The following is a 24261-nucleotide window of genomic DNA, read 5'->3' as shown; positions in this document are numbered from 1 at the left end:
AGGGCCTTCCTCTGACACCGCCTGGTGTAGAGGTCCTGGATGGCAGGCAGTTTAGCCCCAGTGATGTACTGGGCCATACGCACTACCCTCTGTAGTGCCTTGCGGTCGGAGGCCGAGCAGTTGCCGTACCAGGCAGTGATGCAACCAGTCAGGATGCTCTCAGTGTTGCAGCTGTAGAACATTTTGAGGATCTGAGGACCCATGCCAAATCTTTTTAGTTACCTGAGGGGGAATAGGCTTTGTCATGCCCTCTTCACGACTGAATAACAAGAGTGATTCAATATGCTGATTTAACTGCAGGCAGGACTCAATGGTTAAATGAATCCAATTTCATCCAATTCTGTCTCCCATTGTGTTCATTGAACTTTGTGTTGGTACAAAGTTTCAGCCACAAATGACTAACTGCAGGTCAAAATTCATTTCAGGCGATTACATTGTAAACTCTTGTGCTCAACATTCAATTAGTATGACTTACCTTACATTTGTCTATTATCCATCTATTGATCTATTAACAATCTATAGATAACCTGATTCAACAGGTTTCAACAAAATAGAGAAGGGGGATACCATGACTCAGCAGAAATGTATGTTGCAGTTGCAGAAGGCAAAAATAAGAGCAATTTCTAGGCATGAGAATTTTATGAATAGTTCATTGTGTTTATGATATTATAATAATATGCATGCTATGTTTCACTTAATTAACATTTGATAATTATTATTATGTCTTTCACCAAAAAATTATCAAACTACTACAATTATCTCAATCTCAAATATTGCAACATTACAAAGTTTATAACATTGTAATAAAGAATGTAATAAAGAAGGTCAAATGTGTTACATTTGCTACTTGATATTTTTGTATCAAAAGTATGGAACATTTCTTGTCCATCACTTTAAATTTTATCACGCCCTCTATTTTACACACAAGCTCATTGGCCAGAATAGAGCAGCGTTTATTGGTCAGAGTACTGTGGTATGCTGGAGTGTCGTATCAAGGGATGGGGCTCCGTTATGAAATTCCGACTATAGGTTGTTGGAGAGTTTTATTTACAGACCAAATGCAAAATGATATGGGATTAGATGAGAGGGAACCACTGCAGTGAAAGGTAAAACATCCTACTTTAATAGATATGCTGTGTATTTTGTGCTCGTGGAGCGCTTCTCAACCAGCGGTCTAGTGCAGCTGCATCCCCTCATGTCGAGTTATGATGTCGGGCCAGAGTTTCAAGGCGAGCACGGGGATACACCCCATGAAGGCCCGCTATTGTCGTACTTTCTCTGTTCTTCCACTCACTTGAACAATGCTATCTGATATTTCATTTCAATTTACCTTCTTATGTTGGTAAAGCCATTGAAAAGAGTTGCATGACTTTGGCAATAATATGGTTGCTGCTCTCAGTGGATATTTTCAGATTGCAGCTTTCAAAACTTACATTTTCCGTTGATTATTGTCACCAGGGTATTGCAATGACCTTCACTAAACCCACTCTCCCACCAATAAATGCCTTCATTGCCTTTTACTCATTCATAGGTCATGGATTCCCCTATCCTTCTTCTACTAGCCCTCCTGGTCGCCCTGGTCCAATGTTTTCCTGATGACTACCACAGTCACAACAGCACCCGTCACCATGACTACTGTGTGCTTGGAGCTGGGCCCGCTGGCCTTCAGATGGGTCACTTTCTCTCCAAGAGTCAGAGAGATTACATCATCTTGGAGAGGAACTCGGGGCCAGGGAGCTTCTTCAATATGTGAGTGCATCTGTAGTTATGGGTGTCGACTATATTGGGTATTACACTTGCTGAATCAATTTTCCAACTCAGCAAAGTATTTTGTGACAGTGCAACAATGATGCAACTTTCTCTATTGCCCTGCTCATAGAAATATGTCCTGACCTACACCATGTACATGAACATGTGTTGTATCTCATGGATGTTTTTTGCCTCCCTTTAAAGATACCCTCGACACAGGAAACTCATCAGCATCAACAAGATCTACACAGGAAGGCGGAACCGCGAGTTCAACCTTCGTCACGATTGGAACTCCCTCCTGAGTGACAGGCCCGACCTGCTGCTTCAGCGAGTCAGCCGGGAGCTCTACCCAGACGCAGACTCATTCCCCCGCTACCTCTCCATGTATGTGAAGGAGCTGGGGCTGAAGGTCCAGTATGGGGTGGACATCGGGAAGATCAGGGCCTCAGAGTCTGAATCACCTAGAGGCAGGGGATACATACTGACTGACCAGCATGGACTGGACTATACATGCAGGTACTGTGTTATATCTATACACATATCTAATATAAAAGGATGGAAATATGGAACAATTCTCCACTGCATACTATTAAAGAGATGATTCTCTCTCTCTCTCTGACCCACAGAGTCCTCCTGGTGTCCACAGGACTGTGGGATCCTCAGAAGGTCCAGTTTGAGGGCTCAGACCTGGTGGAGGGCTATGAGTCCATCCCTGTGGACCCAGAGGAGTATAAGGACCAGGCCGTGCTGATCCTGGGTAAGGGGAACTCAGCATTTGAAACAGCTCAGAGCATCCTGGGTCGGGCCAGCCGGATCCATCTCTACAGCCCGAGCCCGGTCCGCCTAGCCTGGCAGACACACTACGTCGGAGACCTCAGGTACTGAGAGGCATCATCAGGTTTTGACTCCCATATTGTCCACTCCTACCAATTGTTCATTCTTTTGTTTCACTGATTTAGTACTCCTGCAGCAGTGTTTTAGATCGGAGTATGTTGCAGTTTCTTAGCATAATCTGTTCATATCAAAGTGACCTATTTCCTCTCTTCCACAGAGCTGTGAACAATGAGCTGCTAGACACGTACCAGCTAAAGTCCCTTGATGGGCTGGTGGAGGGAGGCCTTGAGGACATTGCTATCGTCAGAAATGGAGAGGATGAAAAGAAGCGCTCAGGCAGAAAGAAGAAGTGCAGATCCAGTGGGAAGGAAAAGCGTGGCAAGTTGTTCCTTACTCTAGCTGAGCTACTGGACAGTTCGGATGGGAAGAACAGTTCAAAGGTCACAGCGACAAACCTACCTGTGTACCACAATGACAACTTCTCTCTCCGCCAGCCATATGATCGTGTGATCCGCTGCCTGGGGTTCCGGTTCAACTTCAGCATCTTTGATGGGTATGTAAATGATCATTTTAAAGTGGCATGTCTTTGCATAATGTGAAAAGAGTTCTGTTAAAGTTATTGTTTTCTATGGAAGTGGTGGATCTTCTGTTTTATCATTTTCATTGGAAAAGCCATGCTGTTTCAGTCAGATAATGATAGCGTTAATCTCTCCAGCTCTGCCCGCCCACCAAGCAGTGAGGGTGCCAGGGGGCGGTTGCCAGGGGTGACAGCCTGGTACGAGGGGCGGGGAACCCCAGACCTTTTTGTTCTGGGGACGGCTGCCCACTCAAGAGACTATCGCTCTTCTGCAGGGGGGTTCATCCATGGCTTCCGATACACAGGTAACCATTTAAACTGCTGGTATTACAACGTAGACAGAGTAAATCTGACTTAGTTAGTAACTGCCTGTAAAGGGGGGAAAAACGTTGAAATTACAAATTTGTCAATAAAGTAATGTTTTTATAGACAAAATGTGTTTGTTATTTGACTATTTATTGTTGTAACTTTGTTATGTGTTCCACCCTAGTGCGTGCTGTACATAGAGTCCTTGAGCTGCGTTACCATAACAACTCCTGGCCAGCAATCAAACTGTCAATCAGTCAGCTGCAGTCCTGGCTGTTGAGGAGGGTCAATGAGGCCTCCGGACCGTACCAAATGTTTGGGGTACTTGGAGACATCATTTTACTAAGAGGGTAAGTAGTGCTGAACCACTGCACATTTTTTTTCATGATTATTGTCCCTCATGGACATTTACCTATCTCTACCAATGAATCTCACATTGATTGATTGCCTGTAGATATCCCGATTTATGTTCACTAGGCTGTGTTTACACAGGCAGACAAATTCTGATATTTTTATATCTGTATTTTGACCAATCTGAGCAGCCCTGAAAACGATCTGATGTGAAAAGATCTAATGTGATTGGTAAAAATACATATTAGTGTAAAAAAGGTCAGAATTGGGATGCCTGTGTAAACGCAGCCTAAATTCATCCATTTGTGAACCAGTTTAATTTTGAATAATCTTCTCCTTTCCTGTCAGCTCTCACTGTGAGTATCTGGAGGAGTTTCCCCTCCAGGCCCTGCCCCAGTTCTCTTCTCTGTCTGGCCACCAGCTCTCCAAGCATGGGCTGCTGGTTCTGGTTCTACAGTACGGGCTGAACCGCACAGACTCACTGGGCCCTGGGAGGGCAGAGTCAGAGTGGACCCGTGCCTGGAGGTCCAACTTCCTCCACCCTGTTCTATATTACTACGACAAACTTCCCACTAGTGAGTGTGAGAATGTTAGAAACCTTATTAAGAGTACAAAACAGTTTGGCCTTATGGTTGTGTTGAAGACTAAGTTAAGTAATGACATTCAAATGAAGAGTATGCCTGTGTATAGTACAAGGCATCATTGTGGTATGATGTCAGCACTCAAACCTACGTATGTATGTAAAAACAAATACATGTTATTCTTTCATTTGTCTGCCATCCTAAACAGAGAGGGACATGAGACACCGTCCTGTTGGCTGGCCACTGCCACGGCCCAAGGCAGTGCATCACATGATCGAGGACTTCTTGACTGAGTGGGATGGGCCCATCTCTCACAGCCAGCCACTGCGGCGCTTCCTGGAACACTGTCTCCACACTGACCTCAGGGCCTTCTATGCAGGTAGAGCATGTCCTTACCTGATCCCTCATTACAACACCTTATTATACTAGGGTAGATATGCCCTTAGGATATGCCCCTTATATTTCCATATACAGTACCTCCTACTCATCTATTTATATCACACATGATTTGTTTGTTCACTTGCGACATACTTTCATACAGGATCTGTGTTATTACTGTTTTATTACGGTTCTGCCCACTCAGTTAATGAGACATTTTATTACTTGGTTACTGTTTTACAATGTGTAAAACTGAACTTGTTTCTTTTGCCCCACAGAGTCATGTTTCCGCTTTTCCCTTACCAATCGAAAGCCACCCCTGTTTTGTCGTCAGGGATACCTGAGGAAGCATGGGGTTGTTAGGAATAGTCAGCTGTGGCAGCATGCCCATGAAGCTGGGCTAATGCTTGGAGGACAGGACTCTGCATCCCCAGACACAGACCCAGCGTTCCCTGATTACCTTACACGAGCTGGAGCCTCAGTGTCCTCTGCAATAAACCTTGACTTCTGATTGTTTACCCAAGGATCCCAAAACTAAGCCTATGACAGTTTTGATGTCCCAAGACATTCTCTACCTCTCATTATAATGTCTATGAATATATACAGTATATACAGAGTCTACAAAACATTAAGAACACCTTCCTAATATTGAGTTGCACCCCCCTCCCTCTTTTGCCCCCAGAACAGCCTCAATTTTTCGGGGCATGGACTCTACAAGGTGTCAAAAGTGTTCCACAGGGATGCTGGCCCATGTTGACTCCAATGCTTCCCCCAGTTGTGTCAAGTTGGCTAGATATCTTTTGGGTGGTGGACCATTCTTGATACACACAGGAAACTGTTGAGTGTGAAAAACCCAGCAGTGTTGCAGTTATTGACACAAACCGGTGTGTCTGGCACCTACTACCATACCCAGTTCAAAGGAACTTAAATATTTTGTCTTGCCCATTCACCCTCTCAATGGCACACACACAATCCATGTCTCAATGCTTAAAAATCCTCCTCCCCTTCATCTACACCGATTAAAGTGGGTTTAACAAGTGACACCAATAAGTGTGTCATGGAAAGAGCAGGTGTTCTTAAAGTTGTGTACACTCAGTTTGTATATACAGTACCAGTCAAAAGTTTGGACACACCTACTCATTCACACCTACTCATTCTTTATTTTTACTGTTTTCTAAATTGTAGAATAATAGTGAAGACATCAAAACTATGAAATAACACATATGGAATCATGTAATAATCAAAAAAGTGTTAAACAAATCTAAATATATTTTACATTTGAGATTCTTCAAAGTAGCCACCCTTTGCCTTGATGACAGCTTTGCACACTCTTGGCATCCTCCCAACCAGCTTCATGAGGTAGTCACCGGAATGCATTATTCTGCAATGTAGAAAATAGTAAAATAAAGAAAAACACTTCAATGAGTAGGTGTGTCCAAACTTTGACAGTATATTCCAAATATTTTTGATTGAACAACCATCCTGATTCCTCTGAGAGTTGACAGCTTATCCCATTTTATTCCTTAAATCATATTTATATATTACACTAAATTGTGGAATGTTTTAGATTTAGATTTGAATGTGTGTACAAACAGTATGGGTGATGTTGGGTTTTCATTACATGGTCATCTATGAATTATGCATTATTTATTTTTTATACTATTTGTGTAGGCCTACTACTGTTATTTATCTGCTTACTTTATTTTATGTTGCAACAGATATAGGACATTAAAGAGAGAGAACATAAAACTCAGATGTTTCCATTTTTTTTGTATTATACAGCTTACAGGGTTATGGGCAAATAATATATCTTGAATTTCTTCACTTTAAATCATATCTGCTTTTCAAGATTTCTTGAGTGTAAAATCATCCATGATTTTATTCATAATATCAAATTGTATAAAATAAATGCAATGTTCTTTGCGATCCGGGATCCTTGGGACGCCCCAGTGGTTAAGGTAAAGGTTAACGCATAATGGTTAAGGTAAAGGTTAAGGTTATGGTCCCAAAGAGCTCACGTAGAACTAACCTGAAATTGAATACTGCAGCACACGTTCTGCTTGCTCATTGGCTTCTTTTGCACGGGGGTGGGTGCTTTGTTTCGAGAGAACGAACAACGTAGACTCTGATTGGTAATAGTCCTTGTCAACGTTCCTCTTTACAATAGGAGCGCCTTTTACTGCTCGTTCTCGTGAGAATTTAAATAATGAAACAGGAGACATTTTGGTTCTTGTAACAGGGACGCATCTTGAATTCAAAGCATGAACATATGAGCCACAATGGTAAATATGCGTAGAATAGATTCTGTATTGATGTTCTAGAGCCAGCGATGCCAACGGAGTAAATAAACGACGTATTCAAAGTTGCAAGTCAGTTCATCAACATAAATGCCTCTTTTCGTAGCTCCTAGTACTGGCTTGCGAACGAGGATCATTTTGAAGAGAGAAACGCCAAAATAAATATTCCACATGAGTCGGTGAACATGGACGGGTGGAGTCCAATTGTTGCAACAGCTTCTGACGATGAACGTTCAAGCTCCGAGGGTGAATGCACAGTGGGGTCTGAACCAAAAGAAGCGGAGGAGAAAGAGGGTGAACTAAAGATAAATGATGAGAGGATGGATGGAGGTGCTGCTGAGGGATTTGGGATAACTGGCTTTGGAGAGGGCACCGTGAGATTGAGTCGTACGGGACAGACCGCTGAACAAGAACTTCGGTACCTCCACTTGCTATGGGAACCCAGTCGAGTTGGATCAGGGGCGGGTGTGGCGAGCAGCAAACCCGGGAAGGTGACAGGGTGTAGAGCGAGGCGACAAGGGAGAGCACGGCGAAATGTGGGGCCCATTGGAAAAGATATTTATGGTACAGAAATTCCACACATTCAAAATTGTAGAAAAAAAATGGTGTTGATGGAGAGAGCCGTGAATTCCACATCCAATCATGAGGTGTGAACAGTGTAAAGCTGTGTGAATGTTGCGGAGGGGCGGGATGTCATGCAAGGCATCTGCCTATGGCTCCTGAACTTTGACAAAAGTATCATCAGTATGCATTATACTAGCCTAATACATCAGACGGTGATAGGCATGTCAACACTCAAAGCACAGAGTTTAGCATTCTACCTGATTACCTAACCTTTGGCTTGTTTGTTCATTCTCTCTAGCCGTGAAGAGGTTTCGAGAGGCTGCCAATGGCAACGACATTGATACAGGTAGACACTGAAGAGAACTATTGGAACATCAACTATTGCGAGACTCAACAAGACTAAGTAATATATGTTATCCCTTTCAGGTGTTTAACGTTTCTGTCTCTTTTTTTATCCAGTGCGCAGGCTTCTTCTAGAAGACATAGACCCTTGTGCAGCAGATGACAAAGGAAGAACAGCCCTCCACTTCTCCTCCTGTAATGGCAATGAGAGCATTGGTAAGTCAAAGTGAGAAGTGCAAGGGGCTCATGATTCATTACTCAACAGTAATGACATTGTTATGAACTGATAATAATCACAGCAGCATTACTGTGAACAAATGATTAACTTATCCCCTTCCTTCCAGTGCAACTTCTTCTGAGCTACGGCGCTGACCCTAACCAGCGGGATGGCCTTGGGAACACCCCTCTCCATCTGGGTAAGAACAACACATGGCACTGAAAGTATAGCATTTAGTTCTGGGCTGTACAACATTGCTACTTTAGGTCCCAATGGCAGAAAAGTAAAAGATGAACAATTTATTTTGATTTAACTTTTCCATATCTGAAAAATGTATATTTTCCACAATCTTTCCACTTCTGCACCTGTCTCTGCAGCGGCCTGTACCAACCACGTGCCTGTAATCACCACATTGCTGAGAGGAGGTGAGAAGCCATACTGTATGAAGACACATGGACATACATACTGTACACCTGCTAATGATAACTTGTTAATGTTGTGTTTCTGTTCAGGAGCGCGTGTGGATGCCCTAGACCGAGCAGGAAGGACCCCCCTGCACCTAGCACGCTCCAAACTCAACATCCTGCAGGAAGGAGACTCGAGGAGTATAGAAACTCTTAGAGGGGAGGTCACACAGGTAATAAGGGGTTATTACAACAGCACTATGTAAACATTAGTATACCAACATTTATTTGTGCAGTCTGAAATTCTCTCTCCATGGCTCTGTAGATCATTCAGATGCTGAGGGAGTACCTGAATGTGATGGGACAGAGTGAGGCCAGAGAGAGACTGGATCATATCTCAACACAGCTGCAGCACACACGCACCAAAGAACAGGTAAGACACATTTGTGTTTAACTCACTCTCTCTCACACACACACCTGTTTTTTGGCATTGAACAAAATGGCAACACAACCAACTGGTATCATTCTTATTACTTGTTACAAGAATGAATTAGCCTTCATAGGTGACAATTATGGCTTCTCTTCTGTTTCAGGTTGATGAGGTAACCGACTTGCTGGCCAGTTTCACGTCACTCAGTCTACAGAAGCAGGATTTGGGGGATAGGTAGAGGGGACTCTCTTTGTGGATACATTCTTCTGTTTACGGCGGGGTAATGGGAATACTACTGTGATAAAGTAAATAAAAAAAATCTTTATGAACTCATTACCCTTGACTGTTGTGTTGGTCTTCCTCTCAACATCTTTGTGTACCTGCCTTTTTTTCTGTTGCCTTGCATGTGTTGTACATGAATGTTTACTGTAAAAATGAATCATGGTCATTGTTGTAAATGGTTGTAACAATCTGAGTTAATGGATTAATAAAATGTTTGGAAATATTTGTTGCCTCTGCTTTATAAGAAAAAGACGGTGTAACATCAACATGCATTGTCAGTTAATGCAGTTATCATTATCCATTCATAGAATTAGTAAATGAATTTGGTTACAATATCTTGAAATTGGTTACAATATCTTGAAATTAATAGACGCAATGTATATTTCCAGCCAATTGACATTGTGCACTACAATAACTTACACGATTTCATTGTTCTGATTCGCTACATCCCAGTCAAGTCCCTCCCCCTGCCGAAGCGCATCGTTGTAGACTGATATCAAAGATGGCGACTGGAACCGCGTAAATTGGTGAATCCGGAGAGGTAGTAAAATTACATATAATTGTACATTTCTTCTCTCTTTGCGACAGTAAAATTCACATATTCTCACCTGAGCATGCTAAAACAGAATGTATGAACCAAATGCATGAAAATTTATTTATTTGTCCGTTTAGATTGACATAGGCCTAGCTGCACCAGAAGCCACGGACTGCTATTGCAGTGCCTTCCGGATAACCCAGCACATAATCAGCAATACGAGTTAGAAGAGGTTGCGAATGTTGGGAGTTAGGGACTCTCAGCTAATGAAAGGGGGTGTGTTTGTGTATTTTTTCGAAAGTAGGCGGGAATTTATCCTTCAATTGCCTAAACACACTTCAGTTTTGTAATGTATCTATTATTACTATAGGCGCAAGCATGCCATTTATCAGTGTAGACGGTTATCCAAAGTTTAAGGAGAGACAGCAATTACAGAAATTGAATGTCTTCTCTCATCACCCATATGTGGTGGCGAGTTGTAACAAGGCAGTTCTTGCTTTTTGAAGAGGCTTACTCAGTTTGATCAATTTGGTGTAAAAATACTTATTTATTGTTGTCTGTCTCTTATTTTTGACAACCTTCCATTCACAGTGAAATGTAAATATCCTGTATTTTGCAGTAAAACTGCTCCAAGTCACAAGTTGCATGTCTGTGTTATATTGGCTGAGTCAGTGGCTGATGTTTCCTCCATATCCTTATGACTGTGTTCTAATATCTTGCTATTGTTAGTGACACAGCGAGACGAGCAACCCTGTTGAGGAGAAAAGAGAGATGGCTTTTGAGGAGATCAAAAAGAAGGGAGTAGTTGGTAATTTGTGCCGGTTCTTTCCTCTTGTGCCTCTTATGTTATTTTGAAGAAATCTGTCAATAATTGAGTTATTAAAAGTCATCATCATCATTCCAATTGTCATGCAATGCCTGAAGTTCCCAGTGTGCATTACAACTCTCTCTTTCTCAGAGGTAGGGATGGAAGGGGAAGTGGGCCTTGTGGCTGGTCGCAGTCAGAGAGAGAAGAGGAGATCATACAAGGACCTGCTCAGAGAGGAGGAGGAGATTGCTGCACAGGTCCGCAAGTCCTCCAAGAAACGGCCCAAGGTAACAGCAGAACACTGGTTTCAAAAGGTAGTGCCATGTAGTTTCTGTTGGTTGTAAATGTAGTCAAATCCTGACTTTTTCATTTAGGACTCAGAAATGTTCTTATTGGGAGGGGACTCCCACAAGAAGAAGAAAAAGCACAGTGAAGACTACTATTACAGAGGTAAAGGAGGAAGGAATTCTGCTCTGTCAATAAAAAATATTGAATTATTTGCGTGAATTTTATGCTGAACCGATTCATTATGTTCTCACTCTCCCTTCACTATGTTCTTTACCAGACCAGCAAGGCTCGGGCCCACCTCCCCACAAGAAGAAGCGAAAGTCATCAGACCACTCCCCTTCCCTGTCCTCCTCGTCTTCCTCCCATCCCACAGACACAGCCATGGGGCTCCTACAGGCCATCACCTCCCCTATGGCCACCGGCTCAGACCCGAGCCCACACCTGCACAAGAAGCCCTCCTACCCCTCCTTCTCTTCCTCCCACTCCTCCAAAGACCGCAAACGTGATGGGAGCACTGGAGGAAGCAAAAGCAGCCACTCCTCTCATTCCCGCCCTATGTCCTCATCCTCCTCTTCCAAAAAGCACTCCTCCAAGTCGTCGTCTCTGTTCCATGGTGGTACCGGTACCCCTAAAGGAGATCTCCTGAACATACGTGAGCCGGATGGGCTGAGGATGAAGCTCATGGTCTCACCTAAGGAGAAGGCCGAAGGAGAGGGCTTTCCCTTCCCTCCTCACTCCTCCTCATCCTCAAAAGGGGGAATAAAAAAGGAGAAGGACAGAGACCGGAAGCAGCTCTCTAAAGTCCCCAAGAAGATGCAGCAGAGCCGAGATCCACTGCCTGTTGTGGGGAAAGAAGTGGAGGTGGAGGGTAATAGGGCCTTTGGCTAGATTTATCGCTATGAGAGACATTATTAGAAACACATTTGTATGTGCACTTAACAACTTTTCCTGTATTTGTGTTGATTCCTGCATGAACCCTATGTCCTCTCTCTCTTGTGTGTCAGGGCACTACGGTGGGGGTATGGGGGGAGACAGCTCCTCCTCAGGGGGTGAACTGGAGGCAGGAGAGCTGGTGATAGACGACTCGTACAAGCATCTGTCAAAGAAAAAGAAGAAGAGCAAGAAAAGCAAGAAGAAAAAGGAGAAAGAGAAGGACAGGGAGAAAGACAAAGGCGGGAGAGAGAAGAAGCACAGCAAAGGATCAGGAGGTGATTAGAAGCTTTTGGAACGCTGCCTCTAGTCTGCCTTAGTCCTATTGCAGAAAGATGTTTAACATTGGTTACTTCAACAGTTACTTTTATTATGCATTCTAATATGTGCTCCTTGTATGCTTTCTCCAGGGGACCCATCGAGAGGCCACACGCATACCCATGGCTCAGCCAATCACTCTGCAGCTGGTGGAATGTATGCCATGGGGGCCACGATCCCTACTCCCATCCTTACTCACCATCATCAAAGTAATGAAGTAGCAATGATGGAGAAGAAGAAAAAGAAGGAGGAGAGGGAGAGGGAAAAGCACGAGAAGGAGAAAGATAAGGTAAGAACCAAAACAGATTGGTAGTTTAGGCTTTTAGACAGTGTTTACTGCATTTTGTACAGTATATATATGTACAGTAAATATCAAATTTGATTGGTCACATACACAGATTTAGCAGATGTTATTGCGGGTGTAGTGAAATGCTTTATATATATACTGCTCATCTCCTGCTTCTCCTTTCTCTCTCAGCCCAAGAAGAAGAACACAACAGCATACCAGGTGTTCTGTAAAGAGTACAGGGTCAACATCAATGCAGAGCAGCCGGGACTAGGTGGGCAGAGTTATCCCTTTTTTATAATTACATTGTAACTATTAATGATTGTGGTACATATGCTATACAAAACCTAAAGAAAGACTTTACTGTTTGCAGTGTTCGGGGAGCTGAGCAAAAAGTTGGCAGAGGTGTGGAAACAGCTCCCAGAAAAAGATAAACTGGTAAGTTTCACTTGAAATGAACAATTTAAGAAGAGATTTGATTGATAATTCTGATTAAACATTTGAAATCAATTTAAGAATGGCATGCCAGCACTATGCTATGAGTCATGGTCCATGGCCTAAATTGCTTGTATATACACATAGGTGTGGAAGCAGAAAGCTCAGTACCTGCAGCACAAGCAGAACAAAGCTGAGGCCACCACAGTCAAACGCAAGAGCTCCACAGATGGAGTCAAAAGCAAAGGTAAGAGCTAGGGATGCACGATAAATCGGTGAGCATATCGGAATCTAACGCTAGTAGCTAAAAATGGCAACATCGGCCCAATGTCTAGTTTAACGCCGATGTGCAAAACCGATGTCAAAGCTGACTTGCATACGTATATAACGTAAGTAGATGACATAATGAATACTAAGCGCACACTTCCAACAACTAAACCAGTTCAAGTTGAGCAGTCATCTGAAAGAGTAACAACATTTCAGCGAGACAACACAAAGGCGAAACCCATTAACGCCAAGATAATGGAATTCATTATGCTACTTGCTATGTGTGTCACGACTGACATTTGGACCAGCGATATCAGCCTCATGAGCATGCTGAGTCTGACAGCACAGTGTGTCAACGAGGATTTCCTACTGAGGAAAGCCGTATTGCATGCTCAAGAATGTGCTGGTTCTCATACCGCTGCTGCCATTTCAATGGCCCTTGAGAACATGTTTGAAACTTGGAGACATGAACACACTCCTAGTGCCATTCGAACAACTGACTGGAGAAATAAGCTAATCAACTGCGTCTGCAGCAGATACCCTCTGTCACGGCATTGAAACGCCTGCTCAACACAACTGCCCACACCGACCGTGGGGTTATAACTTAGGCTGTGAACAAGCGATTCGGTGGCATTCTCTCTGAGCCTCTTTACTGTGTCACCACCATGCTCAATGCTAGGTACAAGGACTGCTACTTCGATGCAGACAAACAGGGTTTACGTGAAATGTAACGACGCTGGGACAATTGTGCGCGGTCCTATGGGACTCCCAATCACGTCCGGATGTGATACAGCCTGGGACTGTAGTGATGCCTCTTGCACTGAGATGCAGTGCCTTAGACCGCTGCATCCATGTGTGTGTGTGTGTTAACTATTTAACTGTACTGGAATGCTTAAAAGGCCGCTAAAATGTTAAATATCGGTATTGTTTTTTTTTACAAGGAAAATATCAGATATCGGTATCGGCCAAAAATGTGATGTCGGTGCATCCCTAGTAAGAGCCCATCAGCAGCCACGTTGGCCTTGCAGCTCTATCAGCGTTGACAGTGATACTAAGTCAATCAGTAGTCCTGTCCCTTCTCTATGCTGCTTTATCTCTCTCTCTCAGTAGCCCACAGGACACTCATGGTCAGTTGGTCACTGCGTGTGTGGTATTTGTGTGTGTCTCAGGCTCTATGAAGGGCATGGGGCTGGGAGCAGGGCTGGTGTCCCCCAACCGGGCGTCTGTGGGTGTGTCCCTGTCACCAGCACGGGTCCCTGATGTCGACCCCATCGATGCGGCCGCCCACCTGCAGCTACTGGGAGAGTCCCTGTCCCTCATCGGCCACCGATTACAGGAGACAGAGGTACACACACACACCAACCACCTATTCCTTGCATCTTTTAACTTAGCTGTTGTGTCCAAACGTACTCTCTTCACCTACAACAGAAATGTCTCATTATCACATTCATATGAGTAAAGACTGAACAAAGATTTGTGTGTGTGACCACTAGACTAACTGCCTCTGCTCTCACCTCACTCAGGGGATGGTGGCGGTGTCAGGCAGTCTCTCTGTACTGCTGGACTCCATCTTGTGTGCCCTTGGACCCCTGACCTGCCTCACAGCACAGATCCCCCAGCTCAACGGATGTCCCCGCCAAGTCTTGGTAAATCACTCACACCTTGCCATCTATTTGAAATGTTGTTCTGAAAGGTTTCATCTCACACTTGGGCTGTAAAGTAAAAATATGTGGCTGTAGTGACAGCACTTTGTGTGACAGCAAGTGTGTTGCATAAGGCCAGCCTGAAACATTTCTCTCCTTCTTTTATGTCTCTTTCAGTCCAACACCTTGGACAACATTGCCTACATCATGCCAGGGCTGTGAAACCAACAAAAACATTTCCTTTCCCGTCTACTGAGTGTCCTCGCCATGAAGTAAAACGTTTGGAGTGAGAGTGCCCATTATAGAAGCGTGGCTTGGGATGCAGACTATTATTTATGCAGCAACGCATTGGAAAACGTGGATATTAATAGTTTCAACATGTTTTTAAAATGTATTTTAAAATGTGTTAATAATTTCTTCTTTTTTTACTGAAACCTATTTTAATGAACACTTTTCTTTCCCTCTGGCATGTCTGTTAGCATCTTCAGATTTAACTGTATGTTCTTGTGCGTGTGGGAATGTGTGTTTTCTGTGTGTATACAGTATCTCCAGAGGATAGTTTTTACTCAAAAGGACGAGCCAGGGCCCAAGTCTACCATTGTTCCTCTTCCATCAACATACCATGAAAATAATATATTTTGACAACTATTCATGTTTGTTTTACCAGTTAATTACATAATGACTTGCTCTTTTGTATATATGCTATTTTACTGAGTATTAAGGTTTAGATTTTGATTGTAGAATGACATTTGTATACGGTAGAAACATTTTGAGGCAACTGCAATCAAACCTCTATTCTGGTATTTGTAGCTTTTGAAGCACAAAGCTGTAAGCCACATTTTCATTAATACATTTCTTCCTCTGAGTATACAGTATGGAAATGTTGAAAATAAAAATGACAGTGTCAACATGCAGACTGAGCATAGCAGACTTATATGACTGGTATGTACCACTACCACCATTTTTCAACTACAGCTGTTGTTCTGACTCCTACACAAACCAATGAATGAATAAGGCTTATATTTATTGTAACAAACCATTGTAGAGTATCAAGATAATTTACATTTTAAGGCCAGTTATACCGACAACTGAAATTGCTATGTTTAAGTGAGTAAAGTGAATTGTACATGAACTGCAGCAGCTGCTTGTGAATCCTCAGGATCCTTGTCAGATTGAGGATGATATGTCTTTTCTACAGACAGCGTAGAACTAGAACACTATGTCTTTGCTTCCACATGCCTCTATGCCTCAGCCAGGGAGGAATGCAAAACCTTCCCTAATGAAGTGCTTTGGATTCTCTGTTAACCAATAAGTAAAATATTGCATAATTTGGTCAACAGCGTGATTAACTTTGTTCATACGTTTTAGAAATTGAGAGAACGTTTGGTGATACAGATGATTTGTCGCCACAGATGGTTTGTTTACATAGCAAGTTAAGCGAACTAACATAGATGGTTAGGATAATTAACGTGTCAGGTTAGGAGAACCAACGCAGCAGGTTGGGTGAAATGATGTAGCAGTTTAGGAGAACGAGGTCAAGGTTACGCCACGATCACACTGACAGTGCGATGAATTTTGGTACATCAGAAGGACATTTCCGATGGAACGCTGCGTTTTACTTGCAACATTGCGTTGCGGTGCATTCTGTTTGGTGCATACGTTGGATTTATCGACTGTATGAGTCAAACTATAGGCATAGACGACTTGACATAAATGGTAGCAGAAGATGAATGTTGAACCTTTGTTGCGCACATATCCAGATGATGCCGCGTACCATTTTGCGTTCAACTGTTGGTATGATCGAGGCGTTCGGAAAAGGGCTCAGTTCCAACGCTACGTTGTCAACAACGGTTGTCCCCGACGCGACCACTAGATAGCGCTGTAGGTCTACTTCATCTAGCCACAACAGTAGAAATGTAAACAAACCATTTGTGGCGACCAATCACTGTATGTGTATACGAAAGTGGCGACAAATAATCAGTATCGACATAGCACAAGGGTCTTCAACATGTTCTTGCCCAGGGACCCCCTCCCAGGCAAACCGGTTTTCCAGGGACCTCCATTCTACCCCCATTCTAGCCCCCGAAAAATATCACGTTGTCTTATCATTAGGTGAATTAATTCATCAACATTTTAAAATTAATAGATTTGATAATTCGTTTTTCATTATTTTGACCTCCCCACATAAACTCTAGCATAGCCTATCATGTAGAAAGGTAACACCTTTTCTCTAAGAGCAGCTGTTTAACTGGTTAAACAAAGGTTAGTCATATGTTGTCAAACATGTATGTCCAAATAAAAAAAAGCGTACTAATAGCTAGTGGCACTGGTAGCCTATTTGCAGGTGCTTTTCAAAGCCTATGTCAGACACTCCAGTGAGTGTAATACCAAAGACAGTGTAATTTTGTATATTTTTGACCTGCACTGTTGGAGCTTGAAGCTTATGAATTCACTGTACCCTGCAATTACATCTGCGACCCTGTCATTGTGATTAATAAACTAATCTAATCTAATTTGCTAAATATTAGGAGTTGAGAAATAAAGTGTTCTCTTTTCTACTGCTGTTGTTGCTAGCAATATTCATAAAAACATTGAAGTACAAATATTTATATTTTATTGGACCCCTGCAGTACCCCTGACATAATATATTGTACATCCCTTTCAATTCTGGCAGATTATCGGCCTACACAGATTCGATTTTTGGAAGTTTGAGCATATTTGCCTTGAACATATTGATTGTAATGATGTTGCATAATTGGTATTTGAAGAAGTCAGCCTACTTTACTTTTTTTGTCACTGCGTCAAAATACCCTACAAAAACGTAGCATGCTAAAACAGGCTGTTCTTGAAGAGCAATGACTACGCCCTGAAGACTACAGAAGCACACGGCACAGACCGATCCCTCTTCTAGTGAGTCAGGACGTCAGAACGAGGAAGTTGACTAGAGTGCATACTAAATACGGCAAGAATATCAGGCAACATCGCACAAGCAAGAGATGGCATCAGGTCCCCCACAAACAGGTAAGTGTAGCCTGCCAATTATTCACGCAGGTTTCAGGAAGTGTTGACTTCGCGTTTGTTTATGACTGCTTCATACTCGCTTGTGCACTGTTAACTCGCCACAAACGCACTTCACGGCCTGTCAGTTTTTAGAATATGAGGGAGGCTACTGCGATTGAGCTGATGTCTGTATTTTGGAATTCTATGAAACGTGTTTATCGTATTCTACATTTTATAGCCCAGGGTTTCCCAAACTCGGTCCTGGGGCACGTTTTGGGGGTTTTCACTAACACTATACAGACGATTCAAATAATCAAAGCTTGATGATGAGTTGGTTATTTGAATCAGCTGTGTAGTGCTAGGGCCAAAAAACCTGCACCTTCACCCAGGGTTGGGGGCAGGACCGAGTGTGGGAAACCCTGGTATATCCTATGAGATGTTTTGTGATTTGAGTTCGTTCTATTCTTATTTATTTTTTTGTCTCACAGGAAAAATATGTACAATGTCTCCATTGTTACAATACATATTTTGGCAGAACTTTCAGAGATACAAAAGTGTTTTCTTATTGAACAGTACTAATGTAAACGGAAAATGAAAGCAGAGATCAGATGACCGAAGCTTGTGATGTGTGCGGGCTACTGAATCCTCCCTTTCTAAGAACACTCCATCTCCTCGCCTTGTCCCAATGCAGAGCTGAGGCTGGTCCTGCTCGGCCGGGCAAGAGCAGGACAGAGTGCAGCTGGAAACGCCATACTGGGCCGCCAGGCTTTTCTTACCCAGACTGCCAGTGAGCCAGCTGTCACTCAGGACTGTGAGAAGCACAGAGGAACCATTGCAGGGAGATGGGTAAGATACTTTGTTGAGTCTTTAAAAGGACAGTAGCCTACACACTGATCAGATGACTTAAATGTCAACCAGAGGATCTAACATTACACACTGTTTTTGCCTGCAGGTATCAGTGGTAGTCGCCCAAGACTGGTTCTGCTCAGAGCGCCCCCCGGAGGAGGTGAGGCACCATGTCTCCTCTTGCGTGGCCCTGTCGGCCCCAGGGCCTCATGCCTTCCTGCTGTGTGTCCCTGTGGACCGGCCGGCTGACATGGAGCTGCGGGCCCTGGAGGCCCTGGAGAAGGTTTTTGGCCCCACTGCAGTCAGTGGACACACCCTGGTCCTCTTCACCCACACAGACCAGATGGTTCTGGGACAACAGCTGGACGAGTACATCGCCACCAGACGTAAAGACCTACTGGAGCTGGTGGTGATGTGTGGAGACCGCTATCACTCTCTGGAGAGGAGGAGTAGAGGAGAGAAGGATGAGAGGGAGAGTGTGGAAGAGCTGCTGGAGAAGGTTGAACAGACTGTAAAAGAGAGCGGGGTGGAGTTCTACAGCTGCCCCCTCTACCAGGAGGCTGAGGCCAGGGTGAGAGAGAAGCAGGCAGAGATAGTGCGGCAGAGAAGAGGGGGAGAGGAGCTAAATGAAGAGGTGCCCTCCTCAGCCTCACCTCCAGAGGAAGAGCTAGACGATGAAGAGATGGCAAGAGTTAGGGAGGAGGCAGAGAGGAGTGTGCACAACCTGAACATAGACACCGAGGGTATTACCTCTCTTTCTCCTGCCTCCTCCTCTCCCTCATTTCTCTCGTCCTTGTGGCAGGGGTTGACAGGGTGGCTGAGGAGGCTGCCCAAGATGCTGAGGATGGAGTCTCTGCTGGGGGCTTTCGTTGGCCTGTTTGTAGGTGGGCCCGTTGGGCGGATGCTGGGGGCCACTGTGGGCTCAGTAGCCACTGAAGTGGGGAGAAGGAAGACCCCGAAGACAGAGAGAAACAAATAATGGCAATGGGATCCATATCTCCAGTTATTAACCTTAAAGGAACATTTCACAATTTTTCTACATCATATTCATCATCTCCAGCACCACATCAACATATGTGAAAATGGTGCATTTCTATGTTTTGTAGTAAAAAATATTGAGAAAGGTAAGTGTTTCCAATGTTGACATCAACCATTTGCTATTTTTAATAATGCCTACTCACAATTAGTCATAATCATCTTCCTCTTTCTTTTTTAACTACAAAATAAAGGAACGCACCATTTTCACATATGTTGATGCTGGGGTGGTGCTGGAAATGGTGAATATGAAGTAGAACAATTTTAGTTTCCCTTTGTCATTTCACTGCACTTATTTTATTGAGCATTAACACAATTGGCTTGTATTTGACCAACGTACAGTCCTCACAATACTTGTTATAATATTTGTTGTTTCACTGCTGGCATGCCTATTTTGACTGGTCATATTTTCAAAACCAATTATTATAGAAGGTATGGTAGGGTCTACTAAAGACTTCAAATAAAGGGGAAGTTGCATACATGATCCACTTGGTGGAGACGTTGACCAAAACATTGAAGTTAAACATGAAATATTTGAGCTCAACTGAAAATGAATACCTTACTGCTAACTAAAGGAAATAAAGATACCATTTCTAAGGCAATTTGTTTTGTCCTGTATATGTCACACAGTTGATACTTTTAAATCATACAATTACACATTTCCCTCAGACTGAATTTGGTCATTTTTGGGACAAAATGTTCAAGTACTATATTTAGGAGTTGAGTATAGGCTACTTTTCGAAAATAAGATTTTCACATGATGCATGATAGATAACGGAGACCTCCACTATAGACGGACCATCTGCAGCAGTGTGTGTTAGCTGAGGACAATTGCTGGAGCGTGTAGAGGGTGTTAATAATAGTGGGGATGAGTGTGGAGTCCTAAGTGAAAGTGCCTCTGACTTTGGAAAACACTGAAGCACTGCTCTCAAAGCTTCCTCTTTTCTCTTTATGCAAGGGCAGGTTATGAGTTTGACATTGATGTAACTGATACTCTGTTAAAACCATCAGTCAAACCCATCTTTACATCTCTCTCTAAGTTTCTCTCCCTCTCTCTCTAAGCTGACAGAGACCCTGCCTGTGGAACAGCTAGGCGTTTCCGAATGTGGGTGGTCCGCCGGGGGTGGGAGGGAGGGAGAGAGAGAATTAGTCCAGCTCTCATGTTTCCCGAAAAGAGAGGGAGGAAAGGAACGAGAAAGAGAGAGTGAAAATGTGTGTGCAAGCGAGAGAAAGAGAGAGAGAACATGCTCAGGGATTACATCTGTCTTCCAGATGTGGCCTCCACCGTTGTCTGAAACAGGAAAAAGAAGAAAGTTTAAAAGTAAAGGAAAATTGGTGCTAAACAGTTTTTTTATTGTTAAGGATTACGCATACAGTATAGTGCGGACTACAGTATAGCGGTCTACATTGAACCATGGTATGATGCCAGTTCATTCCTTATGAAACTGCAATGAAATGACGTGGTGCACCCGTCCAGTAGACCCCTTGATGATAATGCATATAAAAAAAGAACACCTGTCCAAATATTGTTCTGTCCTATTGGATATGCATCAGCGAGAGGACAGTGAGTAATGATAGAGGGAGATAAGAAGAAAGAATAAGAAGGGAGATGGATTTCCATAGGCAGACAATGTGAGCTGAGGCAACCATGCCGTTAGGCCTAAATCAGAGGGAGGCTGTATCTCGTCTGTGTAGACAGTTGTGGCCCAGGGTTGATCCTCAGATGCTGAAGCCTCATCAGGACGGCAAAGGATGCGGAGTTGATTTGTGCCTTTATGCATAACCAAAGCCCAAAATCTGAACAAACAGCTCATGGAATCACTAGTGACCCATCATTAACACAACGGCTGTAACTTCTGAAGCTCTCCCTCAGAGCAAAAATGTTGTTCTAAAGACCTTGTGGTCCCCCATTGAAGTGGGGGCAGCTCGCTGTGATTCGTGGACACCGCAATATTTTTTTGTTATCATCGCGCAAACCAAAGGAAAATAAACAGGATGACACACTTTTTCCTCCACCGCAGACAAGGCCTCTCCCTTTGCTAGCTTACGCAGCACTCACCGTAAACTACTCAAAATATCAACAGGACAGGACTGATTACAACCACAGTATACCCTCTAATACACATCAAATACTGTCTGGTCTCTTTGTGGTTTGTTGAGAAGAACATCTGAATAAAAATACAGCAGGCTACAAAAGCATTGGCTAAATGAATCTGGACCATATAAAAAGAGACGGTTTCATCCCTGGAGGTAATCACAGAGGAAATAACAAATACTATGCGTGCCAACCCGAATTTACAAAAATACGTTTTGAGAAAGGTAGACCGAAAATTTTATGAAAAATGTGGGCTAATAATGTGGTGATATGGTGTGTCTAGATATTAGAAAGGCCTTTTGATGGTGGCTAGCCTGCTGGGTGGGTAGCAAGTGGTATGCCAACTTTGAAATTCAAGGTTTATTGTTACTTTGCGTCATAGATTTTTTTGCTTTGCATATAGTGAGGCATACTGTAATAATTATATCACAGCCCATGCTGTTCCCCTTCCAACAGAGCAAGGCCTAAAAAGTTAGGTCCAGCGGGCCTGCCTGCCTGCTCTCTCTCCTCATCAAGTGTTCTCCACGGCACAGGCTCTAAGTCCACTCATCTTTTCTCTATTAGTGCTGTTTTCATGTTCCTCCCTGTAGCGTGAGCGTGTGTGTGTCTGCAATTGTTTACGAAGCACTGTGAGGAGCTAACATTTGCCCTGTCCGTGAGTGGGTTGGTGCGACAACTCATAAAGCCAAGATGAAAGCTTCGGCCAAGTTAGCAAATAATAATGCAAGGAAGATGTGTCCATTGTAACGGCGCATTTAAGGGTTTGAAGATGTTTATAGCTGGCTGGCAATATTCAAGTAGTTGACGTTGAATGGTAGTGTCAGTTTATTGCTTCATGAGGTGATATGTCATGCCAAACACATGATTTACTATTATGGCTTTTGACATTTTTTACCTTAGAAGGGGTAAGCCTACCTCTGTCAATAATCACATGGAACGGTTAACATAGAACTTCCAAATGAATCCGTTTATTTCAGTCTCTAAACCATTTGACACTGCTATGATTGGTAAAGCATGCAATACATATTCTGTAGCTATTAACAACATTTATTATAATGCACAATTGAAAGCAAGGACAGCACTAATTTCCTTAGAGGAGTACAATTAGTGCATGCTTTCACGCAAATCAATGTAAGTGTCAGGACAAAGAAGAGACCACGGCCAACATGACTGTAGGCCTACAATCACGCACATCTGCCGAGGTTAGGGGAGCTAGCACGATCCAGTGGGACACACACACGCACGCACGCACCAACAGCTGGACTGATGTTTAGGATGGGAGAAGCACGACTGGGTGGAAGTGGACTCGTGCAGCCAGCCAATATGAGAGTCACCTTTCATCCCCTCACACATTGTTGGCCTGCCTTGGACCCGAGCCAGATGTGGAGAGAGATGGAGATGGAGACGGAAGATGGGGAGAGTAGAGAAAGAGAAATAAAGAAAGAGAATTAGAAAGTTCTTTTGGAACTTTTGTGAGTGTAATGTTTACTGTTTTTTATTGTTTATTTCACTTTTGTTTATTATCTATTTCACTTGCTTCGGCAATGTAAACATGTTTCCCATGCCAATAAATCCCCTTGAATTGAGAGAGAGAGAGAGAGAGAGAGAGAGAGAGAGAGAGAGAGAGAGAGAGAGAGAGAGAGAGAGAGAGAGAGAGAGAGAGAGAGAGATGGTCTGCATCTCTGTCAGGAGGAGTGTGCAGTATGTGGTCCTACTGTGAGATGTTTTATGTGTGTGAGAGCGGTACCACAGGAGGGAAGAGGGCTGTGGATGGACAAGAGGCAATTACATAAGGAGGAGGAGCAGGAGGCAAAACTGAGCCATCTTAAAAAGACACACATCCAGGCCAAATTTCCCAACAGCTTTGGAAAGAGTTTTAAAAAGAGTTATCTGTGTTGCGGTGAAAGTTTTAGAATTTGGGATAAAGGGCTGGGAGGGCTGGGTTGTTGTTTGTGTGACAGTTCTTAAGGGTTTGTGGTTTTACACCACACCTCCTACAAAAGCCAGTGCTTGAGAATTTACCGGAGGGGAGGGGCCTGACTCCGGACTAATGACGACTCAGTATGGGCTGTGGGTGCTGGATGGTCCCAGAGCTGGCCATAACTGATGAATAGTGTGGTCCACACTAACTGACATGCGCCGTTGGCTATAAGTGGGTGCGGTGAGCAGAGCCTTTTGAAGCTGGGGCTGTGGGCTGTGTTTGAACCATCAGCAGAGACCCTGCTCTCTGTAATGGACACCGACCTGTGGTTTGATCAGGGGCTCCGGCAGGCCAAAACAAGCACACACTTTCCTCCAATTGTATTACTGGGCTTGGGGGAGGTGATGGTATTATTTCTGCTACAACACTGGTTTAATTCAAGGCAGATCTGACCCCAGCCTCACTTCTCCAGTTCAACTCATTGGATCAAGTCATAATCCTGCCTCGACCACATGAATAAGACACAGAGGGGCGATGCACTC

At 43.5% G+C, this 24261-nt stretch overlaps 4 protein-coding genes across 5 annotated transcripts; all 4 read left to right on the top strand.

The window, feature by feature from the left end:
• Window positions 1-967: 967 nt before the first annotated feature.
• Window positions 968-6529, top strand: foxred2 (FAD-dependent oxidoreductase domain containing 2). The gene is made up of 10 exons (XM_014193437.2): window positions 968-1106; window positions 1532-1749; window positions 1954-2265; window positions 2376-2627; window positions 2801-3136; window positions 3299-3465; window positions 3651-3816; window positions 4166-4392; window positions 4607-4777; window positions 5055-6529. Exons 2-10 carry the CDS (start codon window positions 1535-1537, stop codon window positions 5285-5287), a joined length of 2079 nt encoding a protein of 692 aa, XP_014048912.1. The 5' UTR covers window positions 968-1106; window positions 1532-1534; the 3' UTR covers window positions 5288-6529.
• A 23-nt stretch (window positions 6530-6552) lies between these two features.
• Window positions 6553-9535, top strand: LOC106601323 (ankyrin repeat domain-containing protein 54). The gene is made up of 8 exons (XM_014193438.2): window positions 6553-7637; window positions 7936-7983; window positions 8097-8195; window positions 8324-8395; window positions 8574-8621; window positions 8709-8833; window positions 8926-9033; window positions 9194-9535. Exons 1-8 carry the CDS (start codon window positions 7259-7261, stop codon window positions 9266-9268), a joined length of 954 nt encoding a protein of 317 aa, XP_014048913.2. The 5' UTR covers window positions 6553-7258; the 3' UTR covers window positions 9269-9535.
• A 233-nt stretch (window positions 9536-9768) lies between these two features.
• On the top strand, window positions 9769-15742 carry LOC106601319 (HMG box-containing protein 4-like). Its single transcript, XM_014193434.2, has 13 exons — window positions 9769-9853; window positions 10577-10655; window positions 10806-10942; window positions 11030-11105; window positions 11221-11811; window positions 11948-12151; window positions 12284-12480; window positions 12670-12751; window positions 12851-12915; window positions 13060-13159; window positions 14349-14524; window positions 14703-14825; window positions 15000-15742. The coding sequence occupies exons 2-13, from the start codon at window positions 10619-10621 to the stop codon at window positions 15042-15044; spliced, it is 1833 nt and encodes a 610-aa protein (XP_014048909.2). The 5' UTR covers window positions 9769-9853; window positions 10577-10618; the 3' UTR covers window positions 15045-15742.
• A 1862-nt stretch (window positions 15743-17604) lies between these two features.
• LOC106601304 (GTPase IMAP family member 7) lies at window positions 17605-20305 on the top strand. 2 transcript variants are annotated; one of them, XM_014193412.2, is made up of 3 exons: window positions 17605-17843; window positions 18514-18668; window positions 18775-20305. In XM_014193412.2, exons 1-3 carry the CDS (start codon window positions 17819-17821, stop codon window positions 19645-19647), a joined length of 1053 nt encoding a protein of 350 aa, XP_014048887.2. In that variant the 5' UTR covers window positions 17605-17818; the 3' UTR covers window positions 19648-20305. The 2 variants fall into 2 exon arrangements, with proteins under 2 accessions (XP_014048887.2, XP_045571130.1); XM_045715174.1 differs by having other exon boundaries at window positions 17635-17843; window positions 18481-18668.
• The last annotated feature ends 3956 nt before the right edge of the window (window positions 20306-24261 follow it).

This window comes from Salmo salar, chromosome ssa03 (assembly GCF_905237065.1).
Source record: "Salmo salar chromosome ssa03, Ssal_v3.1, whole genome shotgun sequence".
Lineage (NCBI taxonomy): Eukaryota > Metazoa > Chordata > Actinopteri > Salmoniformes > Salmonidae > Salmo > Salmo salar.
The sequence above is the reverse complement of the archived record's forward strand: the minus strand, read 5'-3'. Positions and strand labels throughout refer to the sequence as shown.

Excerpts from the sequence above, each read along its gene's own strand:
- LOC106601304 (XM_045715174.1), top strand. The coding sequence starts at position 17,819 with ATGGCATCAGGTCCCCCACAAACAG. Across the intron at positions 17,844-18,480 it reads ATCAGGTCCCCCACAAACAG|AACACTCCATCTCCTCGCCT; the intron begins GTAAGTGTAGCC and ends TCCCTTTCTAAG. Across the intron at positions 18,669-18,774 it reads GAACCATTGCAGGGAGATGG|GTATCAGTGGTAGTCGCCCA; the intron begins GTAAGATACTTT and ends TTTTGCCTGCAG.
- foxred2 (XM_014193437.2), top strand. The coding sequence starts at position 1,535 with ATGGATTCCCCTATCCTTCTTCTACTAGCCCTCCTGGTCGCCCTGGTC. Across the intron at positions 2,628-2,800 it reads CACTACGTCGGAGACCTCAG|AGCTGTGAACAATGAGCTGC; the intron begins GTACTGAGAGGC and ends TCTCTTCCACAG. Across the intron at positions 3,817-4,165 it reads GACATCATTTTACTAAGAGG|CTCTCACTGTGAGTATCTGG; the intron begins GTAAGTAGTGCT and ends CTTTCCTGTCAG.
- LOC106601319 (XM_014193434.2), top strand. The coding sequence starts at position 10,619 with ATGGCTTTTGAGGAGATCAAAAAGAAGGGAGTAGTTG. Across the intron at positions 10,656-10,805 it reads CAAAAAGAAGGGAGTAGTTG|AGGTAGGGATGGAAGGGGAA; the intron begins GTAATTTGTGCC and ends TCTCTTTCTCAG. Across the intron at positions 13,160-14,348 it reads AGATGGAGTCAAAAGCAAAG|GCTCTATGAAGGGCATGGGG; the intron begins GTAAGAGCTAGG and ends TGTGTGTCTCAG.
- LOC106601323 (XM_014193438.2), top strand. The coding sequence starts at position 7,259 with ATGGACGGGTGGAGTCCAATTGTTGCAACAGCTTCTGACGATGAACGT. Across the intron at positions 7,638-7,935 it reads CATTGGAAAAGATATTTATG|CCGTGAAGAGGTTTCGAGAG; the intron begins GTACAGAAATTC and ends CATTCTCTCTAG. Across the intron at positions 8,834-8,925 it reads TTAGAGGGGAGGTCACACAG|ATCATTCAGATGCTGAGGGA; the intron begins GTAATAAGGGGT and ends ATGGCTCTGTAG.